The sequence below is a fragment of the Uloborus diversus genome, chromosome 4 (assembly GCF_026930045.1).
Source record: "Uloborus diversus isolate 005 chromosome 4, Udiv.v.3.1, whole genome shotgun sequence".
Lineage (NCBI taxonomy): Eukaryota > Metazoa > Arthropoda > Arachnida > Araneae > Uloboridae > Uloborus > Uloborus diversus.
This window is the reverse complement of record NC_072734.1, coordinates 46559629-46585878: the sequence shown is the minus strand read 5'-3', so window position 1 is coordinate 46585878 and position 26250 is coordinate 46559629. Positions and strand designations below refer to the sequence as shown.

The following is a 26250-nucleotide window of genomic DNA, read 5'->3' as shown; positions in this document are numbered from 1 at the left end:
AATCATTACACATTACCAATGAACTTTCCTACGCTTGATTTTTGTCGAAAATTTAATAAAATAAACCTCTTTCCAATTTATTTCCAAAGGGTAATCTGTAAAAACATTTTCCTCAGCATCAACGCTTCCAAAATTCTTTTAGTGTTTCATAAAATTACTGTATCTTATTGTTTTAACTGCTCTTTAAATAAAACTTGATTACCGTGTACTATACAAAAACTTCGTATGAAAACTAGAACCTTATTTTTTCCTCTGTTTTTCCTTTTACTAAAAATGTAAAATTGTGACTACCATTGCCAAAAGCTTCGGAACAAATGTATGACTGTCAAACTTCAACTTAGCATAATCTCTCAATTTTGACTAAACTAAAAGTAATTGGAACTATAGATAAAATTTGATGTTGTCGTATTTAAAAATCCAAAAGAAGTATACATTTTCCATCGAAGCTATTATCTGAAAAGATGAATTGATAACTTAAGTAGCAAATTTGTGAAATTCGAAACTAAATAAGATGTTCTTTTCCAATTTAACTCGTTTTATTATCTTTTGTAAAGTTTCACTAATTATTGAAAATCCATATTTTGCTAGAGACTTACTTGGTACTGGATGGCTTTGTTACTCATCAAAAGATCGAGTCTTCAGCGAGTTTCCTTCACGTAACCTCCCCAAAAGAAATCTCGCTGATTTATATCGAGGGTTCTAACGTACCTGCGTATACTGTCAAAAGTACTTGGGACGCCAGCGCGAAAGCCTTTATCCCGTCAAGCACACAAGCGACGTCAATTGCCAGAACTATCAGCCTCTCAGACGATAAAGTGAAAATAGAAGTTCACATTGGAGTTAATAGCAAAGGTAATCATCGAGTCTTTGTAATTAGTCAAATAATGAATTGTTGTGTCCAAAAACTATTTTCAAAGTTTCGAATTTGAAAATGCGTTATTTAAATCAGTATTTCTTTATTAATTGTTCAGCCATTTGAATTTAGGCATTTCAATATGTTTAAGAATTCTAATCCTGCATTGGTGGTTATTTACATGTTAAGTTAGAATCCAATTTCACGGTATCGCCTTTTTGTGCATGTTTTTGTGTCTAAAGAAGATTACTTATTGATTTCACTTTGGGACTAATCGTTAAAAGAAGCGCGATATTTTCAAATTTTGTAATTAAAAAATTTCCTTTTTTTTCCCATAAAATTTAAAATTCTGTCAGAACTTCAAGGGTTTTGAAACATAATCGTATTCCAAACTTTAAATACGTTAAACGCCATTGCAGCTAAAGTAAGCCATATTCTATAACATCTTTTCACCATAAAACCATCCAAGAATATATGATGGCTCAAAACATTCGCAAAATTTTAATCTGACAACACATTCAAGTTTGCAGAATTCTCATTTTTTCTGCATTTGTTGGAAATGTGCCTGTTCGAATAAATTGGGGCACCAATTCCTGTCTTTCTTTTTCCAAAAAAAAAAGTTCATGCGGGCAAAAAATCTCATTTCCTGTTAACGTAATAAACTTCCGCCAAGAGCATAAAAAGGCCTACGTGTGAGCTAGCAAATGTGTTTAATTTCAGAAGGACATACGTTGCAAGGAATATCGCACGATCTCACCGCACAAGTAATTGTCTTTAAAGGACAAAAGTTTTCAGAAAGTTTATACTTCATATGGATGCCTCACTTGCCAAATTGACTCCATGAAACAAAAAGTAGATAATAGTTTTAAAGAATGTGTTATCCACATAGGAGCAAATAGGACCTCGTGTTACGTTTTCTGCCATCACATGGTCAAAAATGTACTGAACCAAAACTTTGTCAATGCTTAGCATGTGAATTTATATTAAAGTATTATCAAAGCAGAAACGAAGTTTTTTTTTAATGGAGTTAATTATTTGTCGATTGAGGCAGCCATATAATGATTCTCTATATGCAAATGTATCGAAGTTAAAAGAAAGTTTGAAATTCCGGAAATAAAGTGCAAATTTCTGCGTAAAAATGTCAAACCCTCGCAAATGAATTGAGCAAGAAGTGATTAACTAACTAGTGAATGTTGTTTCAGATTCGTTTGTGTCCCTGAACGGTGCCACTGATCGTCTTCCTGGAGGCTTCAAAGAAAGCTCTGTCCTGAAAAAAGACGACGAAGCAATAATTGCTCTTCTATTTCCCTCCAGAGGTGTCTGCGACACTTATAAAATCACCGGACTTTCTGCATCGTATTTGAATCCAGTAGTTGAGAATTACGGCTCCATAAAAGTCGGAAAAGGTAAAGTAACCTTCTTAATGTTTTATTTAAAAAGTGAAAGTAAATGGGTCATTGAAGAAACGAAATAAAATTCAATGTTACCCCGCTCTCCTGCCCCCCCCCCCCCATCTACCCACCTCTGTGTCTATAGAATTGCAACCGAACAGACACTGCAGATTCGCATTTGTTTTGTGCTCATCAGTCTGAAGTAGCATAAGAGAGCTGGAGGCGAAAACCTTCATTAAAAAAAATAGAGAATATTTGTACACTGGTACCTAAAACTATTTCAGTTCACTAGACAGATCCGCCAACATAAAGGCCAGATTACTGCATATGCAGCCTCGGCCTGAACCCAATCTTACTAAGGGGTCCCAAATTTTTCAAAAACTTATGCATAGCATTAAAAAATGTGTTTTTGTGAGAATAACAAAAACTAATGATTTATTAATTGAAGACGTACCTCCTTTAAATATTGCTAAATATTTTGCGTTGACTTAAAATGATAGAATACAGAGAAGGGGGCGGGGGACTCACTTTCAGGTTAGTCGGGCCCTGGTAAACATGGTACGGCTGGAGCTCGAAAAGTGGAGATACAATCTTGTTTATAAAACTGCAAATTTCCGCTCCATGACCTAAGGCAGCATTTACAAAAAATACCGAACAACTCTTTACAGTATCAAGAGAATGAGACTTTCTGCTGTCTCTTGGTACTGTAACGAACTGTTTGCATTTCTTGAAATTCGATGTTTTAGTTTTCTAAAATAAGAAATTGTAAATTAAAAAGCTTAAATTTATGTTTTCAATGAAAAATGATTTATATTAGGTCAATGCAGCAACCAGGAGGGTAACATCTTGATATTATTCAAAATTTCGCTCAATCCAAAAGTATGAATTTTCTTTAAAAACATACTAGAAAATGAAGTTGTGCATCCGTCAAGTCACAACTGCCATGCGTACACATCAGTTTTAAAGTTTTTTTCTGCAGTTGATATTTCACATTATGATATACAATCGAACTCTCTTGTAACGTACCCCGATTTAACGCGAACCCATATTTAAATACATGATCAGAAAAGTTTAGTTGGTGCAATGTTAAGGCTATGGGATCATAATTCGCTTTTAACGAGCAAGCCCCGCTTAATTGAATCAAGCATTTTTTTTAATTCATGAAATGTTTACTAAATTTCAGCTCAGCTTGTCCTTTCTTAGAAAAATTCCTTTAACATTGCAAAATCAACAGGAAGTTAATTATGAGGCATAATTCCTAGATACAAGTGATGACACTTTTTCAACTTTGAAGTAGATAAGCATTAGAAAGTTATCACTTCCGAGGATATTGTACTTCAAATTTAAGCGAATGCAGACGAAAAAAAAATTATGAAGGCGACCAACGGGAAGAGTTTCGAGCAGAACAACCCTCAACATACTCCACGGATTTTGATAGTTTGAAGAACTTCAAACTTATCGAAGCCAGAGGTAGAAATGACTATGGTTTTTGGCACATGAGTTCGAGAATAAAACAGTTCAAGGCAAGTTCACTCATTTCTTTAGTGCTGTTCAGAAATAAAAAACAAATACAGGGGGCTGTAAATTTTTATTTTTTTCACGAACATTTTTTACAAGCACTCTGTTTTTACGAGCAAATATCATTACGTTACAAGCGAGTTTGGCTGTACAATGGTTCTTTATATTCAAATATTTGAATTAGAATTAAAAGTCAAAGTGTAAAATTCCGGAAGTGCAAATATATGCCTAAAAATATCACATCCGTGCAAATGGATTGAGCAAGCTATAATTGGTTGTAACTACAGTCTGGCTACGGATGATATGGAATTGGCAAAACTTCCAGTTAAGACGAGTCAATGTGAATGAGGGGGAAAAGTAAACATTTGAGGCGCACTCTGTCAATTTCATTGAGACTCTGTATTAATTTAAGAAGCTAACATACATTTGCAAAGGCTGGTATCCCTGAAAACTAATAGATGTGTCATTTCCACCTGTTAACAGGATATTTGCCTTTCCATCTCAGTGGTGGTCAGACTATCTTTTTGTCCCCTTGAGGAAACTAGACTAATTGCTTTAAGTGCTTATTGCAGCCAGTATTGCTTTCTTATTTTATTCAACTTTTTAAAATGTTTTCGTTTAAAATTGAATTTGTTAATCTATTTTTAGAAGCTACTTTTATAACGATGTTCGAAATTTCTGGAGCAATCTACATGGCAGTATCGAGCTTACATTTACCTCCCTACAGAAAAGCATTTTCGCAAATTTATGCACGAGCGAATGAAAACTGGTCACGCTTGCAAAGTATCGGAGCAGCTTCAAGCCCATTTGTTAAGCATTTCTTGTTCCACAATTACCACTACCTGGCATTCATCAATAACGCACCTGTTTATGAAACAAGGGAGCCGAAATCCATCCAGGTATGTAATGTTGAAAGTTGACAATTCTTGCAGTTGAGGGAATATTTTGGACGAAAATAATTTACATGGGCTTAGTTTTTTTTCGGTGACTTTCATTGAATCAATCTTTTTTTTTAATCGCCCGTTTGGAGCCACTGAAGCTCAGTGATAGCGTTTCGCGCTCCCACGCCGCAGGCCCGGGTTCTATTCCCGAGTCGGGCATGGTCGTCACAGCCATTCAATGAGAGGATCGATAAAATGAGTACCAAGTGTGCTTAGGAACTAAACCCTATGGTTTCCTGACCACCTCTTAACCGGAACATCTGCCTAGCATCCCAGAGCCCTTGGTCAAGAAGACTGAGATACGCACAGTGGGCCTTGGCCCCCATGGGCTGGGTTTGGTTTTTAAAGCCGCTGGTGATACTATTTTCGGTTATGAAACACTTTTGTCGATTTGGTTCATGAATGACGTTAAATTGCAACTTTTTTAATTTTTGAAAAAGCTAAATATGTATTAAATTTTTGGGCCTATAAAACAGGACAACTGTTGGAGAATAGCTTATAACTATGAAATTTACAAAAAGTATGGTGAACCTACCATCTTAAGGATTTTAAAGGTATCTTGCATTAGGTGGCTGGGCCACATATTTAGATATAAATGTGTTTTCCTCATAAAAGGAAGTCTCTTTTCCAATATTGAAGGAAAACGCCGAAGAGGAAGACCCCCAGGAAGACGGCTGGACGGGGTATAAAGGAATTTAAAAGTAATTTTAGTGAACTGATGGAAAGCCATTGCACGGGATAGGGATAGGGCTTAGTGGGAAAATTTTGCGAGAGATGGTCTTGGCCAGAAACAAGTTGTAGTACCAGCGAAGAAGAAATGTGTATTAATTCCTCGATAGTTTTAGATTTTTAAAGGGTGACTAAGAAATACTTCTGACATGACTGCTTCAGACTTTTACTTATTCATTGTGCGGTCTCATTCGAAATAGGTTTACAGAAATGCTGGACCCAACGAGATGCTGTTCACATTGTTTCAAAAAGTACCTTTCGATGACGCTAAGGGCATCGAAATATTCCAGTTTGGTGACCTGGCAGACCTGTACTTGACCGCATGGAATGAAACTGTCATTAAAGTATTCCGTCTTGAAGGCGAGGCTGGAATGAGGAAAAGTATTACGCTCTACGGAAGGTGCATTCAGGATGTCAAACCTTTGTTGATAAACAATGAAATTTATCTTGCTGTTGGACAGCAAAACTTGAAGACAAATGAGATAATGCCATCTGTTATTTTCAAAGGAATACTCAAAGGTAAGGCACGTCATAAAACTTAAATGAAGTTGTCATATTTTCAGCTAAATTGTTTACTACAATGTATTAAAGCCCTAGAAAATAGCTTAATTAACGACACGCTCGCCATCTTGGAGCTAAATGCCGCTTTCTTCCTATGAAGAGGCGTGTTTTGCTTCTTGATTGTGGATTAATATGGGTTGATAAACTACAATCAAGAAACAAAACACGCGTAGCAGACATATGAAGGAAGCATCGTTAAGCTCCAAGATGGCGGACGTGTCGCTACTTATTCTACAATTCGGGGCTTTAAAATGTATGAGCCCCGGTAAAATATTGTTTTCAATGAGATTAAACTACAGAATGATCCTAAAGTCTTCCCACCACCCCAGTAGCGGAATTCTTGATGTGAATTTTCCGCTAATCGAAGCTTATTTGTTATTTCCATCGAAACGAAGTTGGGTTTATGTCATTAAAAAACGAGCTGATGTGTGCATCACATGACTTCCTTTTACTCCAATTTAATGTCATTTCCTCATGACTGGCAATTTTAATGTGATTCAATTGTTTACTCTCTAAATATCACCAACAGTGGCCAAAATGAAACCAAATTTAAAAAAAAAAAATCGTCAAATTTGTCGCTAAGTTGGCGACAAAACTTGGCGACCAAAATACTGGCGATATATCGCCAAGTGTCCGACAAATTATAACACAACTTGAGTTTACATCGAGGTTAACAATGATTTTCCCCCAAAAAGGGGCAAAAGACCCCCTTAGGAACATCCGAATGCAACCAAAAGGGAAGGTGCACAACTAGACCCCACTAGGAGTCCACGTACAAAATTTCAACTTTCTAGAACATACCGTTTTGAGTTATGCGAGACACATACGCACATACATACGTACATACGGACGTCGCGAGAAAATTCGTTGTAATTAGCTCGGGGGTCGTCAAAATGGATATTTCGGGTGTCTGTACGTTCCTAGGCATATATCCACGTGTGATCGGGTCGAAAAAAAAACTCAACATTCATTTGGGGGTGAGAAAAATGGAAATCAAGGCGATTTTTGATTGAAAATTTTTTCGCGAATACAATACTTACTTTTTTGAAAAAGGAAGTAAAAACATTTCTTAAGCAAAATTTGCATTTTCAAACATTTTTGAAGGACACATGCAAACACGAAACGAAGATTTCAATCCGTGTGGCGATCCTTAGAAAGGTATAACAGTATAAGGGAGCAAAGAGTTGTTGCCAACCTATTTTTACTTTCTTCTATATCTAATATATAGAAGAAAGTATTGGATTCGTGCAAATTTTCGAATTTCGAATTTTGACGGATTCGAACGTTTTGAGGTGTGCTGAGTCCATTTCGACTATTTTTGGAAAATGTCTGTCTGTCTGTGTGTATGTGTGTGTGTATGTGTGTGTGTCACGTCTGTGTGTGACCAGTTTTTTGTGGCCGCTCTACAGCAAAAACTACCGCATGAAATCGAACGAAATTTGGTGCACATATGTGCCCCTATGTGAACTTGTGCCCATTGGTTTTTGGCGCGAATTCCTCCAAGGGGGGTGGAGCAATGGGACGTTTTTTGAGTTACGCGTGCTTGCTATTCCTCAGGAAGTAATTGGCGGAATCAAACAAAATTTGGTCCATATGTCGCCATTAACAGGAACAGGTGCTGATTCAATTTTGGTGTCAATAACTCAAACGGGGGTTGAGCTATAGAACGTTTTTTGTCGTCAATTGTGACTGCTGTATCTCAAGAAATAACAAACGGAATCAAACAAAAATTTTTTGACAAGTAGCCCTTAGTGGGTATAAGAGCTGATTTTATTTTGGTGTCAACAGCTAAAAAGGGGGTAGCGCAATCGCCCGTTCTTTTTTTCCATTGTGAGTGCCCTATCTCAAGAAGTAATGCTACGTTCTGGTTGAAATTTGGAATATATGTGAATCCATATGTAAACAGGCTTTGGTTCAATTTTGACGCCAATCGCTCTAAGAGGTGTTGATTTTTTTTTTTTTTTTTTTTTTTTTTTGCGAATAAAAATAGCTTTATTAATGCAACAATAAGAAAGATAAATCGTAATAGATTGTCGTCTGCGTATTTCTCGTGATTTTAATTGTATGGAAATGATCGGAAATATTATCTCAATGATTTAAAATTTTTAACTGTTGCCATCTTATGTTTGTTAACAAATGAAATATTTGTAATTAATTCAAGCAAGGCGTTTAAAATAACTTTCGATTTTCGCTCTTTGCTTTGCTTTTGCAATAATTCAGACATTGGGATGGTCGTCAAGTTTTTGCATGTGTAATTTTGTTTTTGTCAGGAATATTGCTTCCTCGTCAAGCATGGGGAGGGATCAGAAAAAGGAAAAATATAGAAGAAAGTTTCGTGATGGCCACAACATACTAGTTAATACATAAAAAAGAAACCAGTGTCAGAAAATAAGAATCGGCAATATGTCATCGCTACGGCATTCTGGATTTTGACTGCCTGCACTAAGTACATATAGGTTCTCAATGACACCACAATTTGATAAAGTTTACGCTCTAAACAAAGCAAGCCCATCCTGTATTAAACTTTCACTGATGTGGTATTTTGAACATAGACTTTCCTGAAATTTTGCTTGAGTTGTTAAATGTAGTGAAATAATCGGCCAATATGATTTAGTGCACAAAAAACTGTTTTATATATAATGTGGGTAATTTTCTAACCCATTAAATAAATTATAATTTCAGTACAGCATTTCTAAAATTGGGTTATTATAATTAAAGATAGGGAGGAAAGGGGAGGGTGTAGGAATAAAATTTGGAAACCTTTTGTGGGAAGGCAAAATCTCTAAATGAAGAAAACTTGCTTAATCGCAATTAAACTTTTTAAAGTTTTAAAATGTGTTTGTAAAAACATACTTTACATGAAGAACACTTAATATAATATTTTTAAAAAGCTTTTAAAAATAGTTTTTGAAAGCAATTTTTGTTGACACATGTTTAAAAATTTTTGGGATATTTCACATTATTTGTCAATTTCTTTGACACTTACCAAATCTAATCCAATGTAGAACATACAATTTTTCGACGGTCTTGTTAAAGAAAATAGTCTATTTTATACTATTTATGAATATCAAATGGCCGTTAGTGTTTCATGCATGATAAGATATTCAAAAAGATTTATTTTAAGCAATCATTTTGTTCCAGGCAAATCTAAGTTAATGTTGGATAAATTGAATTTGGAAATAAAAAAATTAATTCGAATGGAGAGTCAAAAAATTTGTGCGGAAGTGATAAAGCCCCATATTTTAATATCTATCAAAAATTCATGAAATAACACCACATTTGATGAATTCAATTATTTAGTTTGTAAGCATGTGACAACAAAAATTGCTTTTAAAAATGTAATTCATGCAAATTATATTTTCAAGTCAACCTTTTAATGTTTTAAGATCTGTAATTGCGGTTAAACCAGTTTTCTCCACTTAGATTTGAGCAGAAAGTACAATGATGCATTATGAGATTACCTTTAATGTATATTGTACAATTATGCACTAAATCTATTGTGGAAAACGGTACATAACTTTGAGATTTGAAATATCATTTATGAAACATACTTGAGTGTCAAACTGTTTCAGATTTTCAGGTAAAATGCAATGTTGTATGTAAGTGACTATTTGCAAATAATAGTTTGCATGACTCGTGTTTAACTGGTTCCTATAAACACTTTTTTTCTGTTTAGGTTCTTTGTATGTGCAACACAATTTCACTTATTGTTAACTACGAAGATTGGGACGACGAAAGACTTCATCACTGCTCATAGTCATCTTGTTCCAGGACCAAGTCTTGAACTGCTTTAGTTGTTAATTGTTGCTATCAAATGTTAAGTTTTAATTAAACCTGAAGATTTTAAGTCTTGTTGAAGAAAATAATTTTCATCAGCTCATATTCATTCTGTTCCGAGACTAAAGTCTTGAACTGCTTTAGTTATGTGTTAATTGTTGCTACTAACTGTTAAGTTTTAATAAATCCACGTATTTTAAAATCTTGTTCATGTTTTCAGTTCTTGAAATTCTTCACTTCAGCTTAGTATTGAACATGTATCCATAAAAAATCTTCAACTTTGTTTTACTAGAACACAATTTTAGAAGCTAATGTATTGTAGAATGGAGATAATAAGAGAATAAGTTTTTCAACAAAGGTTCTGGGTTATGGATTATAAGCCGAAATCTGAAAAAATTTAAAATTAATTCAGCATTGAATAAAGTTTGAAACTACATATGTGGCAGTGAGAAGCAAAAAGATGTAATTAGACTTTTTATGTTCAGATCCTAGGTAGACTTTCATTCAAGCTTTTTTTCTAAATTCTGTTGTATGTAGCAGCACCCTACCAGGGATACTTCAATCTCTTGCTCTTCATCAGAGAGGTTTTCCTTCCATTTGTACAGGTTATTTTAAAACTTTTAATTTTGACACTTAAATTCATTTGCTTCTCTCTGCCTCATATAAACTATGAAACTTTTGTTTAATGTATTGAAGCGTTGAGCGATGTGTATGTTTCGATCAAAGTAAATTTCTTCAGGTGCTCTGACGTGACTGCAATTGACAAGTTTGAAGTATCTTTCAAAATGAAAGAAAATGAAGCATGAAATTTCAGTTACTCAGATTCATTTAGTATAAGTCTAAATCAGTAAGGGTTTTTGTCAAATTTTACTTATATTATAGCAGTACCCGCACAGCGATGCCCGTGCTAAAATGTCAATGAAAGTCCGTTGAATAAAACAAATTAACGCCCCCCCCCCCCGATGTGAAGTGATAATTTTTCTTTGTTTAAAATGCGTACACACCTTTTCAAAAAGAACTGTTAAGCGTTTCTTTGGAATATAAAACTTTTCGTCAAATCATTAAATTAGATTTACAGTTGCTTTAAAATTGTATTTAGCGAGTGACACTGTTTTTACTGCAATTTAAAATATTTCACCAAATAAACAAAAAAGACAAAATAATATCTTTCAAATGTAAAAATAATTCCGCAACTCTATTGTTCATCGCCAAACTCGCTCAGCAACCACGCTGTCATAATCAATCAGTCTAACGAAAAAAAAAATCCTATGAACACTAAAAAATCATCGTCAGAAAAAAAAGAATGTCGTACATTTTACTCGGATAAAAACAATTCAAAACAATAAATTACATTCACGGTTACTTTAAAACAATAATCCTAGACTGAACTGATGCTCAGCGCCTAACGCGTCAAGCAACCACGCTACCGGAACCCAGCCCTTTTGGATTGACCCTTGGATGATTTTTCTTTGGTAATAATAAATGTTTTGCCAAACCAAGTATAAAATCACATTAACAGTAACTTTCAAATCTATATATATATATATATATATATATATATATATATATATATGAATGAGACTACAGTGAAATCTCTCTGAACGGCCACCCCTACGTTCCGTTGAAACTTGGCCGCTCAGAGGGGGTGGGCGCTCTTAAGGGTTTCGATCATTGAACTCAAACTGTACTACCATTGATAACATTCAACATTTTAATACTTTAATTTTCTTACTTTGCTTTAAAATTATGTTTTGAGAAAATGAAGGAAAAAAAATGCTTTATTTCATGATTTCCACTTTTTCAGAAAAAATGATTCAATTTGTGTGTGCTTACATTTTTCCAGCTCTACAAAAACCAATTTTTTTCCCCCAAGTTTGATTGTAATTTGTGGAAACGAATCGCAAATTGAGTCATCAGCCATGGCTTCCGAATTAGCATTGATGTCGTCAATTTTCTCCGAAGTTTGCCGAGTCGAAAACAGGGCTTTTTGTTTATTACAAATAATATCGGGAACTTCGTCATCTGAATTCGAAATAGCGCCTAAAAGGCACAAAAATGGGGTGACAGTCCTCAAAATGTCACCCCCTCCCCTCCTGTTACAAAAATCTAAACACAGAAAACGCCTGTCCGTTCTCTAAACAAAAAACTAACAGTAAATAAATTAAAAACAGAAGTGGAAGAGTAGTCGGCATTCGATTTCGAAACCCAGACAGGCGACAACCCTGTCGCTCAGAGGGGTTTGAGTGAACGCTCTGAAGGGTTTAGTTAACATATCCCTTATAGGCCAAAAATTTCGTGCCAAGCTAAACTGGTCACTTACAGGGGTGGCCGCTAAGCAAGGGCGGTCGCTCAGAGAGGTTTTGCTGTAGTTGTAAACAGAGAAATGCGCTATTGGCGGTATTAATTACATGTTTCGCTTGGGAAAAGAAAAAATGTTGCCAAGCAGACGGCGAATGAGAATACTATTGGTTTAACTTTTTTATTTCTTAAAATATCTCCAAAAGTGGCCCAAGTAGTAAACCATCTGGCAACCTATTTGTTTTCTTTTGATCTATCTTTTCCGTAAAAACAGTATAGGAGCGTAATTTTTGAACATCTTCCATCTTGATAAGAGTTTTCGAGGCTCAACACCAGAAATCTTTTGAAGTTGCAGCAATTAAAACGAAATTTAAGACTATCTTTGATGTTAGCAAGAGAGGGATGGGACTCCCCTGGAAAATTTTCGTTGCAGCTTTAAAACGCTATTCCAGATGACGTTCGGTAATGTCAGTGTGGGGAGAGGTTCAGGGCTCTTCCCAGCCATTTTTTTTTTTTTGAAATCGAAAGTCCACAAACACAATTGTACATTGTTTGAGGATATTATTGCGGGAAGGTGTTCGAGGGCTCTAGCCCGAAAATGTTTCGAAAATTAAGGCCTAGAAACGAAATATTAGACGTTCTTTTGTAATCTTAAGACGGGGAAACTTCGGGAGACTCGCGGAAATTTTGTAGAATTTGGTGTTTTAGAAACGAAATTTCAGACTGTCTCTCACGATATGAAAAGGATGCGTTTTACCAAGTAGAAGTCCTTCCCATACGCACTTATAACCTGCCCTTGAGTACTTTTCACCCTGCATTCTCAATAAGTAAATAAATATAAATAAAAAAAATATAAAAAGTTAGCATACCTGTAATTTGGAGAATGCTCTTTTTAGAAGCTTTAATCTTGTCCCTGAGAAAGTTACTCTTTTCTTTAATGAGGGCCACCCTTTGAAAAAATATCGGGTTTTGTGTCTAAATCATCCACTCCCCTACGTTTCTATGGTAACCTTCCTCTAACAGAGAAAAAAGGGTAAGAACACTGAGCTTACCGTAGGGTATTTTAAGGAAGTAGGGGAAAACGTATTTCATGGTATTTATCCAATACTGCAAATTATAAAAATGCAGAAAAAAAAAATAAGCTTGTCAGTATCTAGGGGGAGAGCTAAAATCAAGGGCCTCTTTGCTTCTTCTCCCTTTCCTTGCTGACGCCTATATGTCTCTGGTAGAAAGACTCGCAACTATTTTCTACGGGACAAAATTTACACAGACAAAGAGTTAGGAAATAAGTTACCATATAGGACTGCTATAAAACTCGTATCAAAATGTCATTTTATCCAAGTGCAGCAAGATTTAATTTTGAAAGAGACTGAAGTCCCCCAATCCCTCCCTTTGATCTGGTAGTTCCCGGAGCACGGAGCCTCCTACTTCTCTGTGCGAATATTACATTTCTGCGACTATTTCATGTTATTATTCTTTTTTTCCGCATATATAACTCGATTCTCCTAATTTGGGAGATCATAGTTCATTTACTAATAGTATAAAGACATACCCTTAAACCAGAATTTGGATCCGCTCTCTTTTCCTTTCTTTCTCCTCATATAGAGGGGGGAATTTCAATGCCCCCCAAATTCCTACTCCTCTCTCCCCCTTTACTTGTGACAGACCGTGAAAGGTGGGCTTATAACTTAATGGTGGGCGCGTAGCTTCAGATTTATGTTGTAACTAGCAAAAATACCCGGCGTTGCCTGGGTCAGTAATACTTATTAGAAAAAATCGTTACTTGCTTTTGTTTTCTGTTTTAAGTAAAAGAATTTAAAACACATCTTTTTGACGTGATTAAAAATCGAGTTTCTTCCTTACCCATAAAACTAAAATAGCAATAAGTATAAAGAACAAAGTAGTATTGATTTAGAAACGAAAGCACTATATTTAAGCATATACAAATTTAAAAAACATGAAATTAATCTTCTCATGTTTAAAAAGATTAATCTGTTGATACTTTTTTTTTAACATGGAGTCTAAAACCTTCTCTGTATGGCTAATGAAGTACGAAGTGATTAAAAAAAAGTAGCTGCGCTCGTAATCCCCTTATACTTGCTTTGGTTATTTCGGGAAATTTCAATCATTGTGGCTCTTGGTGCGATTTTACCGAATTTGCGAAAGTCGTTTCGAGGTACCTTCGATGATGCTCCCCCATTCTTTCCTTACTTTGTAAAACGATATGATATTAATTTTCGTTACAGAGATATCGTCGCCAGATGCTGAGATATTTTTGGTCACCATAAAATGGTGCTAAAGAGTTTCATCCGAAATGTTACCAAAATAAGTAATAAAATTTTGTGATTGTTTGAAATTGTACAAAAAGGAAAATTAATGGAAGTTTTTGTGCTGTTTATGGATTTGCCTAATTTAGTGCTGGATTATTTAACACAGTAAAAAAAGTCTTTTGAAAATTCTTTGATTGGCGATATTTTGTTTACATGGTGAAAGCTGAGAAACATTATGACGTAGTCTTCGGCTTCAAAAACAGCAACTTTGAAAAAACTGCCAAATGCATCAGCTACGGAAATCTTTCTGCAAAAATTTTGGCGATCTGCTGGTTGTTTGGATAATGAGTAAGTGTTCAATTAGCATAAATAATAATAAAAACCATTAATTACATTAAAGTTCCGTTTAAATGGAAAATCATCAGCCAAATCATGTATTATTTGCCAATCTTGTGCAAAAATCTTACTTCAAGATTTGACTTGAGAAAAGCCTTGAACAATCACGAAAAGCAAAGAAAGTCAACAATACATCAATTGTCGCTATCGACAGGGAGTTGAGATGATACACTAAATACTGTATTGAGTTGAGGAAAGCCTTCGAACATGGATCTAAAAAGCTCATAACTCGTTTTTTATTCTACTTAGAAATTTCGAACAGGTGCCATCTTCAGCAGAAAAATCAGAGCTTTCGATGGACATATAATGTAAATATGTGCAAGTATTTTTTCATCCCAATATTAGAGAATTTATACAAAAATTGTGTTTTATTGCCCCGCTAAGGGGGTTTTCCCCCCATAACGGGACGAAAACTACCCTATGTGTTATTCTGATGCATAAGCTATATTATTGTAAAGTTTCATCAAAATCCGTTCAGTAGTTTTTGCGTGAAAGAGTAACAAACATCCATACATCCATCCATACATCCATACATCCATACAGACAAACTTTCGCATATATAATATTAGTAAGATTCATCCCACATCGCGTCAAACTAAATTAAACTTTAAGATTTGAAATTTAGCATTTTATTTGGAAACTAATTTTTTTAGACGATATTTTTTTTCTAAGCAATCAAAGTGAAATGAGTGCAATCGGCGTTTTCCGTTACTAACAAACATATGTGTCATATTTCGTTACAATTTAGATCCTTTATTTCTGGTTCTCGAATGCATATCGTTGCCAAAGGTGCTTTCCCCACCCCATCCCTTCAAAGGTGATGGCTCACCCCCCTCAAATTATTTGGAGCATTTCTCAGAACAAGAGGTACCCCCCCCCCCCCCCCAACCCGTCAGGAAATTCCTGGCGCCACCACTAAATCAAAGATAATGTCTTTAATGATTTTCGTTCTAATTTTGGAACAGTTCAGGTGCCAAAGATTTTCCAGCAATTTGGGGAGGGGGGGTATGTGACTCCTCTGCTCTATCACCTCCAGTCCATACTACGCCTATATTCCATTATTTAGAATTTGGGTTGTAAGAAAAAATTTAAAGTTTGTTTTACTCCTGGTATTGAACAAGAGTTGGAAATGTTTTTATAAAATTCAGTTCAACAAACCAATTTTTTTTCTGTATATGATACCTGTGCTATTGCGGTAATGTAGAGAGGGAGTAAAAGTATAAGCGGTTTCTAGGTACGGTTCATGAGCAGAAGTAGGAATTTGTTTCGGGAGGGGCTCAAGTCAAATACTATGCAAAATTTCCAAATTTAAGTCAAGAAATATTGAAATCCATACTCATAATTAATTTAAACTAAAATTTTGAGAAGGTGGAAAGGAGGTCCTTGGCTTAAACAAAATAAGGAGCGTATAGAAGATAATTTATTTTGTGAGGGGCCCACACCAAATTAACTCGAATTGCTCGTTTACATTAGAGTCCCTAGTTTACATGATTTTCCGAAGAGTCTTGTATCAAAGTAATCGTCTTTGACAGTTTCATGTCCATAACCACATAAAACAAATCATTATTTTCTCTCCAATAAAAAAAATTAGAAAATAAATGAGAAAGAATTGATATTTTTAATGTGTATGAAAATTCTGGACAAAAAAAGTAAGGAAAAAAGTTAACTGCCTCCATCATCACTTCCGTCCATTTAAATTTGACAGTTTAAATCTACTACTTTTTAAGCATATTGTGGCAACGGTGCACTGATGATCGTAATAAGTAGTCCATCATGGCTGGCTGTATATAGCAGTCAGAAGGATGGAATTAAATATTGTTTGGTTTATCTGTAATTTGTTTCAAATTGCAGTTTGCAGTCATCATGCACGGATGCCTGTCAACAAAAGAAATACGGGACTAGAATCATGGCAGACAGTGAACACGAGGACAATATTAACAAAGCTATAGAAGCATGCAACACCGCTCAAGCAATGATAGATATAAATGCGGAACATCTTGACGGATTGAGAACACAGTGTGCTACTAGTGCAGAACTGACGCAGCATGAAATTAGAACTCTTGAAGTAAGTGTCAGTTGCTGTCCCAAATGCAATTTTAATTTGATTATCCCGAATCTCAAGTTACTATGCATCTAAGTATTTACTTGATGTCAGAAATTTTCTCTTGTTTGTATACATCCTATGACGGTTATTTGTTCCGTTTATTTTGAAATGCATTCTGTTACAAGTTAATAACTTGGCTATCTATTTCGATCATTTGTTTTAAAAATTCTTTTGATTCTTTCAGCCATACTTGTTTAAAATTTCGTATAACATTGCTGTACTCCATTTTTTAGAGTAAGCTGATAAAATTATTCAGTCGGCAGTTAGTTGCAAAAAGAAAATGTCCCGAAAGTGCATTACTTCCCGAGCTTGTTCAATATCCTCGTTTACAAAAGTGGCTTCAAGTAGTTGGACTTTGTCCAAAGTCCATGGAGGTAAGCAATTCCTTACATTTATCTGTTAAAATCATAACTAAATTAGAAAAAAATGCATCATCAGTCCTTAAATTGACATTCTCAAAATCTCCAGTAATAAATATGCTTTGTTGCTGTTTTTCTTTTCATTGTGTAAATAAGTAATCAAAAGCTTTTTAGAAATGACGATTAGAATTACACATAATTGACATTTTATTGTATTTGAAACTTACGATGTGATGATTACAATTATGATGAAGTTATGTAGTTTCTTAAATCATTAAAAGCACGTAAGTAACTCATTTTACGTGCTTCAAATAAAGATAAGTTCCTGCTCATTCAAAGCTTGCAATTCTATATGTGAATGAATTTGTGTGTTTATTTAGAAACCTTAACTCATTTTTCGTAACGTTTCAATTTATGCATGCAAGAGTGCTTCTGTGGTTAAAATGGTGCATAAAATATTCATAAAAACTAAGGATCTTTTACTGAGAGCTAGAGCTGCTCCAGGAGCTTTTTTAAAAAGTGATAACCAGCACCGGTGAGATATATTTTCAAGTTTAGAGAAAGGAATGCAATTTAATTGCAAAATGCTTGAAAAATCAGGACAAACGCAAAACTCTTTTCCCCTTAATTGTTTTTATAACACATTGTATCGCTGTTAAGATAGCACAGTTGCCAATTGAAATATATTGGACGGTGTTCATGAACCCTGGAGAGAGTTCTGTTTAGGGTTATTAGATAATTAGTTGCAAATGAAAACAATTTGCATTGGTCAAAATCTATGCATACTAATGTAACTCATTTGACGACAGTTTATGACTAGGGGCCATCCTTACAAATCATGGCATGATAGAAAAGGTATTTTTATTTTCTCAAGCTCGATATCCGAACTTTTTTCAAAAGTGTGTAGTGCAAATTTAAAAAAAAATGATCTGTGAGGTAAACCGACATTAGACTAATTGTAAACTTTAAATAGGCTGCAACAAGTGCTTAAGGATTATATTTCAAAAATGTGGTAAAAATCTTTTAGCTGAAATGTACGACGTTTTAACTTATATGTATGATGGTTTTTCTGCCTAACTCTGAAACAATCTGCAGACTTTCTCAAAAGTTGACAGCATAGGTTTAGCATCACGTTGTGTCTGCTACTGGGCTCTCAAGTAAGCTTGCACTGAATACCATATTTGATCGAATATATCAAATATATTCGGTTAAAATTCTATCTGAATTGTCAGCGACATATTGAGTATTCAATTAATAAATTGGAACTGATCCCCCCCCCCCCCCATCAAGTTAGACTAGAAAATAGTTATTAATTTTGTGTATTTTTGAGAATACAAATGTTTTTCATTTATCATCCTAAATTTATCCACATTAAGCATGATTATTCATTTTAAACTAATAAAAATATAATTAATCAATCCAAAAGCATATTAATATTGCAAATGGCTAACTTGGATACCTGGTTTGATCATCAATTCTCTGGCATTCAGAAGAACATAGAGTGACAGAGAGATGCATACCAGAGATTCATACACTCGCCTTTTTAATACGTAGATGTTAATAACATAAAAAAAAGTAGCTACAAGGTAGGCAAAGTGAAAAGAATGGGGGAGGAGGGCCTAGGGTGGGATAAATATTGACTTGACAAGGATATTGATTGAAAGTTCTTATTATTGCAGATAGTGTGGTTGGAGAGGGGCGAGAGGATTTTCTTATCCATGTTTTTTACCTTCAAACATGAAAGTCCTGAAATTTCATTATTCATATTAGTGTCATGTGAATATATCAGCTGTGAGGGTTCCCTCTTTCTAAACTATTTATTTTGTTTTTACTCTGTATACTTTCATACTACATTCCATAGTATGTTTTCAGAAAATTACATTTATTTATTGTTAATAAATATTCAGCATCGTTTTTAGTTGAAGGTATACTTTAAAAAACAGTATGGGAGCTATGGTACGTTGGACCGTGGACATGCTGGACCGGTCTCGATTATTTTAATACTGTTAATATTTTTTACTTTATGACCAACAAATTGCACCTATGATTCTACAAATCCTATTATGAAATCTCATGGTACAGTTACATTGAACAAATTTGATTCCAGAAAGTTATTTCAGTAGTCCTGAGAAATTTTCAGAAAACTGTAACTTTATTTGTTTAAATGGTTTTCATCAAGATTGCAGGGGGGAAATTTAAGGTACAGATGTGATATACCCCCCCATTTGGCGACATTCGATTTTTTTGCACAAAATTAAAATATTTTTCTCGCCAATGAGGCGATAATTTTTTATGCATGGCATCCCTGGCCAAACTAACCTGTGTTTAGTAACCCGAAGGCAATCTTACAGATCTGTTCAAACTTGTTTACTTGGGTTGTTTGGGTTTCACGCAGGATAGATACATGGTGTTGTTTCTGGTGTTGTTTCGTGCAATATACCTTACAGGAATGCTTATTTTGTGTTAGTTTAAATTCAGTAGTTGTGTTTTGAAGTAAAAACATTAAAAAATGTCAGTTTCTTCAAACTTGAAGGTTAATTAAAAGATTTAGAGATTAAATATGTAGAGAGTAAGAATAGTTTAGGTGGACTTGAATTGAGTTTGAGCAGTGATAATGATGAAGATGGAATTTTGCCTTTGCAAAGTGAGGTTGGCGTGAAAAACTCAAACAAGAAAAAGTTTGTATGGACTCAGAGTCATAAGATTGTTGGGGGTTTCATTGTGGGGACTGTGTAGCTGTGAAATACTTTTACAGGGTATACCTTGGAAAAATTACAGAAATTGGGAATGGCGAATTCAAAGAATCAACCATGAAGAACTTATAAGGGATATAACTTGTGTTGGCCTGAAAACATGGGCATAATCTGTTACAAATCTTATAAAATGATCAAAAAATTGAACCATCTATTATGATAAGCAGTGACACCTCACTTTATTCAGTTGACATGCGACTTGATTTGATTTTGACTTCTTATGATTTGTATATATTTTTGTCTTATACTTTTCGTGTACTTAAAAATGTTTTTTTTTTCTTTTTTGACACATACAACATTCAATTTCAAGCATATTAACATTATTTCTAACTGCACCTTACATAAAGACGAGCAGAAATGCGCTTGCCTCACATCATATGCCAACTTACCCCACTACCTATGGGAACTAACCCTGACTCAGGGTTAAGTTGGCACTGTTGAGGCGTCTTGGGAAAATATTTTTCACGAGTTTCCCAGTGAATTTTAGATGATGCTCCCAGTGTTTTTTTTTTTTTTTTTTTTGCCAAGATGATACCCTATCAGAGGCATAAATCACTTTTACCGTAAATACTACAGAAGAAAATAGAAAAATCAAAAAGTGAAAATTGTGCCAACTAGCCCCAGTCTCCCCTAAAATATGCAATACATGCTATAATAAAGTTCCTTTATTTATTTATTTATTTAATTTATTTATTTATTGAACAAGCATTCTACATAAAAACAAAATAAAACAAATAATTTATTAAAGGAATACAAAAATATACTTTTACTTAAGATAATCTAATTTTAGAACACAAAGATATAGTAACTTACAGCTATCAGTTTTATTGTACATTTTCTTTAAAATATATGGTATTAGTATGACAGGATTCTTTTCTTTTTGAAGTTGTTTCATGCAATGCAATGAAGGAAAAAAGAGTTTTTTCCCCATGGTTCAAAAATATCCAATGTTTTGATATATATCAAATATTTTGATATCTATCCGATATTTTCATTCAGTACCAACTAAAGTCCTCAAAATAGTAAATGCATCCTCAAATCATTCTTTATTTTCTTGTATTATTGTTAAAACAATATAAAGACTTAAAATTAAGGTTTTTTTCATTTTTAATATCTAATATTTCATTTTTATCAATGGAGTTAATTTAGCATTAGCTGTTTTACTCATTTCTCCTCTGTTAGCTACTTTTACACACATATGTTATTCAGTAGTAAAAAATATACATTATTCGGTGCATAGTCTTGAGACATTTTCTTTCTTTTTTGGGACTAATATTTAATTAATTTGGCACTTTTAATCTGAATCAAAATTGTTACATTGCTAATAATTTTTAGAATATAAAATAATTAAGGATTATTACATTAATGATGTATTAACACATCATAAAAATAGAGCACACAACTTTTTGGTTATTTTGAATAATAAGTGAACAATAGTATCATGACTAATATAAGTTTTGTAATGAAAATACCATAGTTGAAAAAATAAATATTGAAATATCATGATATTTTTAAAATCAATATTGAATATATATCATGATATATATCGACTGATATACTTTGACAAACCCTGTTTTTCCCCCCTAACAAATATTGACGTAACTTTGCATGACAGTAACTAGGACTGGGCGATATCAGAATTTTAATATCGTGATATATCGCTCTCCAAATATCTATATTTTCGATATATCGATATATTCTGGAGGGGGCGGGGGTTGCAAAGGATCGAAAAACAACAAAAAACATTTCTAAATATAATAAATACAATAATACAATTATTTCTCTGATTCAAAGCTTTCCTGGAGGGGTTGCAAATGGTATAGCTCAATGCATAACAAAAGTGCTTCAAAAAGTTTTAAATATTAAATTTAATATTTCGTTTAAATCTTTCAATTTGAGCAGTCTCAATAATTTGAATGTACTTTGAACTATATTTCGTGTTGACATCTTAAATAGTTTATTTTTAGTCATTTAATAGCTTTTGCTTTAAGACTTTTTACTTCTTAGTTGATTATCATTAAGTAAAATACTAATAATAAATCTTTAAAGAATGCAGCTATAAATTTTGGAAACTATCACACCATACACCCATTAAGCCCACAGAACTGTGAAATATACTTTTGATTTATATGTCACTAGCTGCATTACCCGACATTCTACCTCGAAAATAAAAGTTTTGTCTAGTGACACATGTTTAACATTTAGATCATGTTTAACAATTTAGAAAGCACAATTTTTTAACTCAAAATTTAAATTTAGACATCATTGGAGTTTTTCGTAATCATTCTGGATTTTCTGGCAAAACATCCCAAGGTGGTCCCCATACACCCCATTTTGATGAGAAAAAACTTATGTGAATTCCTGAGCATCAAAGGACCGCTGTGTTTTGTTTGGAAAAAAATCCGACAAAAACTTTATTTGTGTAACGAAAACCCCTTGTGGGGTGTATTCGCTCCCTCCCCCCTTTCCTCATAGATAGATGAAAACCCCTATGACAATTCCTGACCATCAAAGAACCGCTGTGCCAAATTTGGATTTGTGTAAAAAAGTCCCCTGTAAGAGGGGGGGGGGGGTGGCTCTCACTGTGAACATAAACTACCCTAAGTGAATTCTTGAGCATCAAAAGACCTGTCTGCAAAATTTTTGCAAAAATCCGATGTAAACTGGATTTGCATGAGGAAAACCTCTGTGAGGTGTTTTCACCCCCCCCCCTCATTGGTAGGCGAAAACCTCCCTATGAAAATTCCTAAGCATCAAAGAATCGCTTATCCAAGTTTGGCAAAGATCTGACGAAAACTGGATTTGTAAAAGGAAACCCCCGGTGGGAGGCGGGAGAGATCTGATTGCGAACAAAAACTGCCCAATATGAATTCTTGAGCATCAAAGGACCTCTCTGCCATATTTAGCAAAAATCTGACATAAACGGAATTTGCATTAATAAAATCGTTATTTGGTTAATTAAAACTTATAATAGGTTTAAAACTATTATTTTTGAACGATACACATATTTTAATGTTGATTTTAAAAATGCAATTAATTTTTCTAAGGCAGATATAATCCAAAAACCATATTGTTGGGTAAATCACTTATATCATGTCATTATTTCACAAGCAATTTAACCGAAAAACGAATACGAAAATTTCTTCACTTTTTCAATTCTGTATTTGATGACGACTCTTAAACTAAAGTCAGAAATACCAAACTAAAGAGCTGCAATAAACTACCGACGTAATGTAAAACCGTAAGTATGCTCTGATTCACTTTGCTATAATAATTACGGCTTCAAATACGTTAATGTGTAGAACTTACATAAAAATCCTATTTTTGAGCATGCATCACAGAAGCAAAGATTTGGCAGAAGTTCCGTTAACCCGTATGTTCCGCTTGTCTGCCGGAATAGGAAGTTTCAGTTTAGTTCTATTCGGGGTTGCCAGTGAGCGAAGCGAGATTTTGTCAGATCGTTTTGCCGTGTGTTATGAAGAGTGTTAATATATTTCCTCTTAATTTCAGAATTAAAGTTACTCCTATATTCGTTCAGAACTGAAAAAAATTGAGTTGCGCATCCTCTTGTGTGATAAATGTGCGACATAAGTATTCTTATTAGGATTTTTTCGTTTTTCATTTGTTTTAAATAAAAATATTTCTGTTCAGTATTTTTCTTAAACATTTTATTCAGCACAATGTCAATAGTTTATAATTAATTTGAATTATGAATCATGTTGATACCTCAATTGGATAATTTTTATTTTTTACATTACAGGGGTCTGTCCAGAATTTTTCACAAGGTCTGTTTTTTGTGAAAAATAAATTATTTTTGTGAAAAATCAATTAATTTTGTGAAAAATCAAATTTTGCAAAAAAAAAAAATGTAAAAACGAAATTTTTGAATTTTGAGATGGCGCAAACTGCATCATTGACACTTAATGTTGAGTGTTTTCCCTCTTTTCTGTTGAGAATACCATTTTTGAGTGTTTTTCGAGTATTGGAGTATGGGAGGGCGGCATCGCTCTTTGGGTGCCCCTAAGTATCAATATTTATTTACATTCTACATTATGTTAAATTATACTAGAAATGTTATATGTATAGTATTTAAAATAATTGTAATAAAGAAATTCAGGCAAAGATTCAGCATTTAACTTTTTGAACCAAGACACGATTGTTAAAAAACACAAAATTTCGTTTAAAACTTATAAACTCCATGATTTTTACAAAAATAAACAAATATTTTAATTGTTTGCCTCTTAACAAAGCGTACTAAACATCGAAAATTTGAAAAATCAGATTCCCATAGCGGATGCAAACAGATCGCAATTCTCAAAGTGAAAACATAAAAAGTATAAAAACGGCTTGTAAAATAAATATTTCTCATAAAATTATTTTAGAATTGCACTTTAGAGTCCTATGATAAACATTTCATTAATGTCTGGACACAGTTGAATCAAAAATAAATAAATAAATAAAAATGAACATCGATTCAGCATTTAAATTTTTGACTCATAAAAGAAAATGGAATTCCGCTTTAAAAATTTAAAATAAGCGTTGTTACAAAAATAAAGAGATTTTTCATTTATTTGCATCCTAATAAAGCGAAGTTAGCTTGAAAAAAGAATAAAGTATTATGATTCTCATATCGAATCTAAAAAGATTGCGCTTTTCAAAATGTAGGCATCTAAAGAAAAAAACGATGAATAAAAGAGTTTATTTAAAATTAATTATCCTGTTTAGCATCGAAAAACCAAACCCATGTAGCTTTCTTCCAAAATAACAATTAAACATCGTCCCGCCAGACGCTAAGTAGCGATAAATAGTTAAACATCGCACCCGCCAGACACTAAGTGGCGCCAGACACTAAGTGGCGATAAGTTTAAAGTTGGTAACCCTATCTGAAGCGATCACATTCCCCCCCCCCCCATCCCTACTATCCTTTGCAGTTCCAAGTTCATTTCGCTGTATATTATTGTTTATTGAATCATGATCGGGGAGAAAAGTGCCTAGGACTGACTTTTTCAGAGAAGTTTGCAACAACACAGCTGCATAAAACAAACAAGCAAAATTATAAACCAAATTGACTTTCAGCTGTTAATTTCTTTCATAGAAACCAACAACAAGCATTATATTTATTTGGCCTTAGTAGTTATTTATCGCTTGCAGGAGCGTCAAAAGAGCGCATTTTTTTTCTTTTGCAAAATTAGCACAGATTTTGTATAAGTTGATACCTCTGATTAAACTTTAAAAAAGGTTCCAAACATTATTGTTGGAAATATGCTGCGTTATTTTGACTTGAGATTTGCTCTTCCAATCAACAATTTGTGAAAGATCCGTTTTTGTTTATCAGAATTTTGTGAAGGGTCCGTTTTGGTTTGTCGGGATTTTGTGAAAGGTCCGTTTTGGGTTGATCGGATTTTTGTGAAGGGTCTGTTAACGGACCCAAATTTCCTCTGGCCAGACCCCTACATTAGGATGCTTTCTTAATCAATACACTTTCACTTTTATGGGCCTACGAGAGGCCATGTCAGCTTTGTCAGAAAGAAAGCGTGGGTCCTTGGCAGGACCCTGCTCTGAATGGTAATAATATAAGTTTTGAAAACTTTACAGGGGGAGGGGGTCCAGAGACCTGACTGACAAAGGGGCCCACATTTACCTTCGGGGGCCTGTGACGGGTTTTTCCCTTTTACTATAATTAAAAATCAAATAGCTGTTTGAAGAATGCAGAAAATATCTTGAAATTTGAAACACTCACCCATCATACAGAGCTATGAAAGATCAGGTATTTTTAAGTCAGTATTTTTAATTTCTCCGTAATTAAGGTCCCGTATTTTCTTTTCAAATGATATATCGGGCGAATAGAAATCTGAATATTGTTATCATGGTAGTAGATATATGTATTGATATGTGACGGTATATTGCCCAGCTCTAAAAGAGTTTTGAATTCAAAATTTGAGTTGAACCGAACCATTGTTTCGGTCACTCGTCTGGTCAGTGCTAATTCTGTATTAGCTATCAGTTTGTTTGGCACTCTTGGCTTCCTTAAGAGGTTTTCCACTTCCAGCTCAGTCACTCCTATGCCGGGCTGATGAGTGCTAATAAGCACGAAACTGCAGTCCTCGGCTGGAATTGACTGAGCTGGTGGTGTATTTCATGTATTTCTGCCTTAGCCCTGGTTATAGAGCGGTAACTTACTGAACTTGATACAATGTTTGGATTCTTGAAATATAGTTCAGTGGCAGAAACTTCAGGGCTTATATTGCTCAGCTGAATGTTTTCATGTGATGCAGTAATATCCAGGGAAATACCTTTTCT

At 34.1% G+C, this 26250-nt stretch overlaps 2 protein-coding genes across 2 annotated transcripts in view; both read left to right on the top strand.

Annotated features, from left to right (window-relative positions):
* LOC129220104 (uncharacterized) overlaps positions 1–9760 on the top strand; it is a 68810-nt gene extending 59050 nt beyond the window's left edge. The window contains exons 22-26 of the mRNA XM_054854445.1: positions 589–852; positions 2056–2259; positions 4411–4661; positions 5633–5951; positions 9670–9760. Coding sequence (XP_054710420.1) covers positions 589–852; positions 2056–2259; positions 4411–4661; positions 5633–5951; positions 9670–9707 — 1076 coding nt within the window. The 3' untranslated portion in view covers positions 9708–9760. The remainder of the gene's footprint in view (positions 1–588; positions 853–2055; positions 2260–4410; positions 4662–5632; positions 5952–9669) is intronic.
* Positions 9761–16640: 6880 nt separating this feature from the next.
* LOC129220103 (kinase suppressor of Ras 2-like) overlaps positions 16641–26250 on the top strand; it is a 53238-nt gene continuing 43628 nt past the window's right edge. The window contains 2 exon segments of the mRNA XM_054854444.1: positions 16641–16799; positions 17072–17212. Of these exon segments, the coding sequence (XP_054710419.1) occupies positions 16641–16799; positions 17072–17212 (300 nt within the window).